This window comes from Lygodium microphyllum, chromosome 5 (assembly GCF_053477565.2).
Source record: "Lygodium microphyllum isolate KBCC chromosome 5, Lygodium_microphyllum_v1.1.10, whole genome shotgun sequence".
Classification (NCBI taxonomy): domain Eukaryota; kingdom Viridiplantae; phylum Streptophyta; class Polypodiopsida; order Schizaeales; family Lygodiaceae; genus Lygodium; species Lygodium microphyllum.
Genome location: NC_141139.1, coordinates 71,106,503 through 71,115,290, shown reverse-complemented (window position 1 = coordinate 71,115,290; position 8,788 = coordinate 71,106,503). Strand labels below are relative to the sequence as shown.

General features: G+C 39.4%; 1 protein-coding gene and 1 pseudogene across 1 annotated transcript; both read left to right on the top strand.

The window, feature by feature from the left end:
* Window positions 1–2,258: 2,258 nt before the first annotated feature.
* LOC148035955 (uncharacterized) lies at window positions 2,259–3,143 on the top strand (annotated as a pseudogene).
* Window positions 3,144–3,859: 716 nt separating this feature from the next.
* LOC148035954 (uncharacterized) lies at window positions 3,860–5,131 on the top strand. Its single transcript, XM_087678871.1, has one exon. It carries the CDS (start codon window positions 3,860–3,862, stop codon window positions 5,129–5,131), a length of 1,272 nt encoding a protein of 423 aa, XP_087534997.1.
* Window positions 5,132–8,788: the final 3,657 nt, after the last annotated feature.

Sequence of the window (8,788 nt, the reverse complement as noted above, 5' to 3'; positions counted from 1 at the left end):
ATGCAAGCTCTTGAATGAGTTCTTCAAGTTGATCAATGCATATCCCAAATAATGTTGGTGACATGGGGGCATCCTTGCTAATATTTCATATAATTGTTGAAAAATGTTAAGTATTATCATAAGTGCAAACCATATTATCATAAGTGCAAACCATATTATCATAAGTGCAGACCATTATGTTCCAATATTTCTGATTATCTTCTAATTATGTTCCAATCATGACAGAAAATCCAGTAAGCAGTTAAGTGTTCTGATCATTGTCTAAGGGGGTTGTTTCTACAAGTTTTTTCTCTAGTGGTTGGGCAAGGAGCTTTGGGACTGGTGGCTCCTGAGTTTCATGTTAGACATGAGCACATGGGGGATGGGAACTCCAACAAAAACCACTAAGACATCTACACCATAGGTATTCACTTGTCTCCACTTTAGAAATTTGTGATTTTGAGTCATTAATCCTTTTTTTGTTGGGTAGTCATTTTCAACTTATGTGCTTATGTTTCGAGCTTATTATGGGCAAGAACAACCCCCTAGCAATGTGCCAATGTTGTATCTTGAGTGCACAGCTGCTTTCTTGGTTTGTCTACATTGATTTTTTAGCATTCAAAGTGGGAACCTCTTGGTGTGTAGTTTGCTGATCTTGGATAAGTATGGCAAGAAAGGAAATATTAATTCGTCTAAATGAGGGTACAGATCAAAGCCATGTTTTGGGATTTGTATTTCTCAAAGAAGGAGGAACCTATAAGATTTATGAGAGGAGATTGTCCTTGATAGTCTCATCTCAAATGACTTTGTCTTTTTGGGAGGTTCTAGAATGCTTCCTATTGGAGCAAAGCAAGAGGAGAGATGGATAGTTGATGTAGAAGATGTCACCACTCGATTGAGAGAGGAGAGTGAGTCACCATGCAAGCGTCAAAGAGTGAATTTAGAGGGGGCTAGCAATGAGTCGGAGCCATCCATGGAAGCTAGAGCTAGTGATCTTCATGTATCTAGCAATGGGATGGAGTCAGCAAGGGATGCTATGAGCGTTGTCCAAGATGTTCTAAAAAATAGACTAAAAAGTCTTTTTGCCATATCATCTGAGATAAAAAGGTGGGAGAGGGATATCAAGAACGTTAAGGAAAAGCTAAAATCCATGGGTCGACATGATAGGTTTGAGCTTATGTCTAAGGATAAGGAAGGGAAAGCTTTGTTTCAAATTTGGTGTGAGGAGTGTGAATGCTCTTATGGTCAAGGAGGGCATGATACTCTACACAATTTCACACACTCGCATATCAAGTCATTATCTCATTTATGAGCTATTGGCTTGGATAAGAAAGGGAAGCAAAGGCATGACATGCTTGGAGTCACACCATCATTGGAGGAAATAAATACACAAAATAAACAAAAATAGATGAAGCAATGTTTGAGATTTCTTCTTTTGGAAGTGAGAATGATCTAGAATTTCAACTTGTTCCTGAAACTCAGAGAAACTACATTACCTTGTCAAAGGTTTTCATAAGGTGTCCATTGGATGATAAGTGACTACCATTGTTCCCAAAGACAGATTCTTTGAGATTGTGCATGATAGAGCACATGAAATCAAAGCTTCATGTGAAAGTTGCTACTAAAGGAGATGGTGATGAGCTTAAGAAAGTAGGCCGCCCAAGTAAAGTCATGGTCTTGGACAAGAATCAAAGAAATCTGATTGGTTTTTTTAAACCAATCCAATCCACATGTACTTAATTCAAGAAAAGGGTGTTTGTTTTTTTTTTACAATGAAATTTTTACTGTAACTAATAGTTTTCACTATGTTTGACATGTAGATACTTCCAATGCATCAGGTTCTAAGTTGCCACAAATATCTTCAGGTATACAACTTTAACAAGTCTTAGTATTTTTTAGCATTATGGATTTGTTTTTGTCTTTCTTTTAATAATCATTATTCTATGAAGAGAACAATAGAATTTATGTACTGTGCAGAGGCGAGTTTGCTTGCTACTCTTTGTTGGGGATTTTGGCAAGGATCATATAAGTTTAGAAACCACATGATCAATGTAAAGTGTTTCTTGGATGGTAGTAGAGGAGGTGTGCATTGGACTTGTGAGCCAAGCACAAAGGCAATGATTTTATTGGGAACAGAGCTTGTTGAGATCAATGGCACATTTCATCACAATGATTGCAAGCGGATAAGTTTGGAGGGAGTTCCATTCTCTAATCTCCAGTGCTCATCATGTGCATCCATTCCCAAGGAGAGAGACTTTTGCATGTGTGTGTATCGAGACATGCACTCTAGAGGGGAAAGAGGATTAAGAGACACTGGAGGTGGTAGAAGATTGGATTACTTGACTCATTCTGAGATATTGAGAATTGCTAGGACTAAAAACATAATGGTTCGATGACTCAAAAAATAAATATGGTTCACAAGGACAAAGGTTGCTACTTTGAGTGTAAAGGTGAGGAGTCTTCAAGAAAGTGTTTATCAAGCCTTGGTACGAGGAGATGTAAAGAAGTTTTGCATTGATATTGTGAATGCACATAAGCATGGCTTATTTGAGGGGAAGAAAGCTTTGTGGGACTTTTTCATCAACATCTCTCAAAACATAGGAAGAGTGGGTCAAGGAAAGTGATATTATGATACAACAAAAAATCTCTTTGAAACTATTAAGATTTGGGGATGTACAAGATTCCATAACTTTCTCTCCATGAATCTTCAAGGTCCACATCTTTCAACTACATCTAGGGCTATGAGAAAAGCTCTTTGTTATAGGACCGGATTGAGAGAGGATGTATTCAAGCATGTGGCAGAAACATGTAAGCATCATATGTTGAAAAATGGGCTTTGCATGGGAAGTGTACCTGGCATTGTTGCTAAAGATGAGACTATGATCAAGAGGATGGTGAGGTGGATAGCAAGAGATGACCAACTTGTTGGTTTTTGTGGAAAGAAGATAGATCACGCATGCATTTCAAATTTCATAGTACTTGTTGGAGATGGTGAAAATGGTTATCATAGAATTGTTGATGCATTTGAGCATAATGTGATTGCCCACTATGCAAGAGTATTGATTGCAAATCCTCTTGCTGAATGCTTGCCAAATTTAGTTATTCTTATACAACTAACTTGTAATAGGTTTGACTCTATGTCCATCAAGGAGCAATGGAAATAAGTCAATTTTCATTGGAATATGTATGTGAAAAATGTGATTGGACCAATACTTGGTCATGCTTCTGATGGAGATTCAAGGTGAAGAAAGCTTATGGTTGAAGATTATAGCTCTCTTACAGGTGTTCGATACTCAATTCCTTGGAAAAGTTGGCCATTCACAGCTTCTATGGAAGATGATGGAAGCATCATTGGATTACATGACCAAGATTATATACATAATGGAAAGAAGATGATTAATCCTCTAGATAATGCATCTAAAAGATTAGTGCTTGGTAATGATCTTGTCACCTTGAAGCATGTAGCCTTGGTATATCAAAGTTTCAAGGTTGATGATCATGGTTTGCAAGAAGGAGATATAGAGAGAAAAGATAGACAAAATTGGAGATCGGCATAGAGGATAGCCAGATGTAAAGTTCAAAATTGTTTAGAGCTCTTGCAGATGGGATCCAATCATTGTCAAGAGTGAACACTTGGTACAAAGGTGTATCTCTCAATTGTGGCAACATACATTGATATTTTTCTATCTCCTACGCTCAACTTGTATGAGCATGTGAAAGCTACCGAAATGGTATCCTTCATTTTTAGGTACAGAATTCATGTTATCTATTGAACATATATAAATAATTAACTGATATTGTATGTTCATGTTGTTGCTATGGTAGCACCATTATGTCTTATTAATCAATTGATTTATGATGTTTTATTAGGATTTGGCGCATGTGGATCACCAAGCATGATGTATATACACTCAAGCATAACTTCATTAGTAGAGAAACTTTCATGGACATCCAATTGTCATGTCACTTTATGGTTCTTCTCATAAAGATCTTCAGAGACACATATAGTCACTTGGCAGTTCCTTTATCTTCTACGGGATCTGATGCTTGTGAGAATTTCTTTAGTAAAGTAGGTGGAATGGTTAGCAATGAGAGGTGTTATGATGGTTGTGACTTGTTGAGTAGTGCGGGAGCATTGAATAGAATTTCAGAGTTTCAAGCAAGTTCAAATGTAAGTTTTTCGGCAGCTCACTCAAAGCAAGGAAACATATGGGTTGATATGAATCATATGCATGGCATTCCTTTGGCAAATGTAAATGACTACATGGTTGTGAGTACTGATGAGAAAATTGTATATGCATTAAAGGAGGGTTTAGCAGAAGCAAGGGTCATGTGTCGCGAGCTTGGTATGGAAGGTGAAGCTTCATGGGGTGCCTCATGGGAAGAAAAAGATATCTTAGAGCATCTTGAAAACAATGCACATAACAATCTTGAAGAAGAAGAAGAAGTTTCATTGGATGATTTTGTTGATATAATCATGGGTACAATATTGGATGTTGATGAAGAGGATATAATTGCACAAAGTGAGCTTTGCCATGTCATGGATTCTATAGTTGACAATGAGGAGAATGTGGTGAGCCAAATATCACCTTTTGTGGAAGTTGATGGAAAGACTTTGTGCAAGAGCACACTTGTGAGCCAATTGAATGGAAATCCAACGTTATCAAAGGATAGATTAATAAGGGTAAAAAGTGGAGTATATTTCTCATTTGAGATGAAGTCAAAACCTCAAACCAATACTTGCCTTGGAATAGGATATGCTTGTGCGGTTCTATTTGAAGATATTATACTTAGAGATAATACAAAGCTCAAAAGAAAAGGCAAGGTTGTAAATACTAGTCAAGGGGTCAAGAAAGGCATATGGTACCTTGAAAGAGTAATGAGTATGAGAATGAAGCTAGGAAATGGTATGAAAGAGACAAGGGGCCCTTTTGATATTCTAAATCATCCGCCAAATGTGGAGATTCATCTAGCATGGTATCAAAAAACCAAAGGAAGCACAAGCTACACATATGATCTTGTTGATAATCAATCAGTGTCCTTGGAATCTATAATTGCTTTGGCAAATTTGAGCTATGATCCAATATCAAAGAAATATCAACTTGATCCGAATGACTATAAGATCTTCAATGACTATGTAAAAGATACATAAGGTAATTTGAAGTGCATAGAGTAAAACACAAATCTATAATAGTTTTAATGTGTTGTCAATACGCATTAGTATTAAATTAATAATCTTGTTTTTCTTTGCAGGTTGAAAGCTGCTATGTATACATCATACATGCTACCAAGAAATATCAAATAAATTTTATGGTCATTTAGTTATTGTGTAATTTGAGTTTTAGAGTCATAAACATTTATGACCATTTTGGGTGTAATTTGAGTTTTAAGGTTATAAGCTTTCTCCATCACTCATGTGCATGAAGCACAACCACGCGTGGCAATAGCTAGTAGTTTTGGGTCCATCTCAGCCACCAATATGCAATAGAAAAGGCATATGGTTGCATTGGCAATCCTTTGATGGTGAAGAAAAGTATATGTATTGATAATCTTATGGTAATGAAGCAAAGTACATTGTAGCATTATAGTTTTGGAGGTAACTTCAACATGTATTTCATTCAAGGATATCTATGAAGGAAAGTACTTTTAAACACATACATGTGATGCGTGTGTTATTACTACTCTTTGCTAAGTTCACTCATTCATTTGTACTGTAATTTGTGACTACTAACTAGATGTTAATATCAGGAGTTTCAAGGTGCTTGGTAAGAGGTTAAACCCAAGTTTTTCTTAGAAAAAAAATTAAATCTTTAATTTTTGTTTGATTTTTTTTCTTGATTTGTATTAATCATAGTGTGGGAGGGGGGGAGTTGGCACTCTCCCATGGTTTTGGTAGAGAGATTCAACTCCCCTTCTTCCAAAGAGAGCTTGGTGTTTGCTTGGTGTAGTCACTTTAAGTATAAACGGGTTTGATTCCCTTACTCTCTCTCCTCATGTGGTAAGGGGGCACGGGCACTCAAAGACATTGAGACACATACTTCGATGGTATCCAAGTGCCACTACATAAATCACTTTGTGATATGACCATTTTGATACTTTTAATTTCTTGGGATAATTCCAACTTTTAAAAAGAAAGTTAGTATATGTTCTATGAAGACTTACATTTAAGAAAGGGGATACATAAAAAGTCATACATGTATATATCTTATAACCTTAAATAGGGGGATATATTAGTCTTACAAGCTTCATAAATAGGGTTTTTTTTAGAAGTCCTTGCACGTAGGTGACATGTCTTCTTTACTATGAGTGAACCCCCCGTGAGCTACATAGGCATCATAGTCCGCAGTTGGGGGCATTGTTGGTGATGCTATGGTGGTGGATGCTTCCAACCTTTACTGCTTTGGGTCTTGCCTTGACTCAGTGTCTGCTGTAGTCGGCCTTTTGGCTCCTGCCCCTGGCACTCTCTCTTGTACTTTTGTGACCAGGAACTGCATCATGGACATGAGCTAATTGGTGTCCATGGCAAGCGTTGGCTCCTGTGTTGTGGAGGTGGTGGTGGCAGTCTGAGGTGTAAGAGTTAAAGGGAGGGGATGGAGTGGGGCCTTGCTCTTTGCTGCAACAACAGGGGCCGCTTCCGCATTGCCGCTTGGTTCGCCTTTGTGCCGTGGGCTCAAGGTGGCCATTTCTTTGGCACTGTGGGTCTCCTCTACAAACCTGTGCATGGCCTCTGCCATGTATTCATCATCCTTTCTCCTTAGCTCCTTAGCCTCTTCTTTCGCTCTCCTTCTCCTCTCCTCCTCAGCTCTTTGTGACTCTTCTCTCACTTCATTTCTTCCTCCTCTTTTCTCTTTTGTTCTTCTTCCACCCTTTTGAATTCTTTTTGGGCTCTTTTCAGCTCTGCCCATTCTTCCTTCCTCATCTTCTCTCTCCTTTGTTGCTAGGGGCTTTGTGGCCTTCTTCTTCTCTTGTCCCCTAGCGGCCTTTTGGGTAGCCTGCAGTTCCTACTCTCCCCGATCGCTGATGGTTCTGTGGATTGCTCTATATCAAGATGCGGTGACTGCTGGGATTTCTCTCCTGCCTCCTCTTTAACTCCTTCAAGTTGAAGCAAGGCTATCAATGACTCCAGGAAGAGGAGCCTTACCTCCTCCCATGCCTGGAATGGTATACCCACCAAATGCAGTCCCAGGGACAGTCCCCTACCCCTATTCCCAGATGCAAACAGTACCGCAGTATAGTGCACCTAATCCAGTGTGGTCACCGCAGACGACAGTGCCTCAAATGATGGTTCAACCACAACAATAGCGGCCTCAAACAAATCCTCCAATGGCGAATCAACAACAGTGGAACCCTACCAACTAGAATCAACAACCCCAAGTCTCAACAGGAACTTTGAATCAGAGTCAAAGCAGAGGACCTTCTGGATCTACGCAACAGGAGCTCTGAATCAGAGTCAAAGCAGAGAACCTTCTGGATCTACCCAACCAGTGTATGTAGTAATTACAGAAGCTTCCCAAAATCCTACCACGAGGACTTCAGGAGGTGAAAATCTAAAGGACTACTTATCCAACTCAATTGCAAGTATCAAGAAAGAGCTTCTGGATGTGATTACGAAGCAGGTACAGATGCTGAAAGTGAATATTACCAATATATCCACTCCTGCGGGAGTCGGAAGAGATGTGATGCGCTCTAATACATGGTGTGGAAAGTGTCATCAAGCAGGACATTTAGCCACTGAATGTACCTGAAAACCAACCATTCCTAGAGCCTTCTGTTCCTACTGTTTGTAGAAAAACCATACAGAGGATATTTGCTCTCTGAAAGAGATGCATGAACGAAGACAGAAGGATGAAAATTCAAGATTCAACTTGCTGGAATCTAAAATGACAACACAGGATATTGGACCCAAGCCTAGAGAGTTTGGTCCTGATTTCGGTCCAAGGAGGTTTCCCTCTCAAAGTTACAGAGGATGACAGTCTGGCGGTGGTCAGAGATCAAAGGTGGAATGTTATAGGTGTGGAGAAAAGGGACATATCTCCCCAAATTGTCCAAACCCTAGACGATCAGTGGATTACAAGCCCTTATGCAATCGATGCAAAGGAGAAGGCCACACTGCAAAGGACTATCCCAGTCCAGCCCCTGTAAAGGCCAATGCCACTTATAGCCAACAGAAGGTACAAGAGCCTGCTTCCAATTTGGTAGAGTTGGAAGTTGCTGCTGTTACGCGCATCAAGAAGAAGGAACCAGTGGTTCAGAATGAAAATAATTTTCCCGCTAAGATTGTGAAGTTCAACCTACCTACAGAGGGACAGAGCAGTACAAAACAGAACAGTGCAGTATAGAGCACTACAGTGCCACAGAAGGCTACAGAGACAGTCCTAGAGACAGGATCAGAGGCCCAAGAGATAGATGATACCGAAGCACTTCCAGAAATAGAAGAAGTGCCGATGCAACAATTGTTAGAAAAAAAAGAAAAGATGAAAATGGGTGTAGCCCCATTCCCTACCGGCTGGAGAAGCCTGTGGATCCTATCAAAGATTATGACTTGGTCAAAGACCTAGACATTTTTAAACCAAACTTAATATTTCGGAAGTTGTTGATGCTATCTCCAAGCTGTCAAAAGAGATTCAAAAGCATCTTGACACGAAGGTGTGGACTAAGGATCGCTCCTTCAATAGCAACCAAGACCAATAAGGCCCCGGAGCCTATAAAGGAAGTAGATGTGGCTAATGCCTTCCTAGATCCTGGAACCCCAGAGATTAGTGTATGGATAGAAGGATGCTTCATTTCAGATGCATTGATTGATGGAGGC

Bases quoted from the DNA above. Each gene is read 5' to 3' on its own strand.
- LOC148035954 (XM_087678871.1), top strand. From the start codon at position 3,860: ATGTGGATCACCAAGCATGATGTATATACACTCAAGCATAACTTCATT.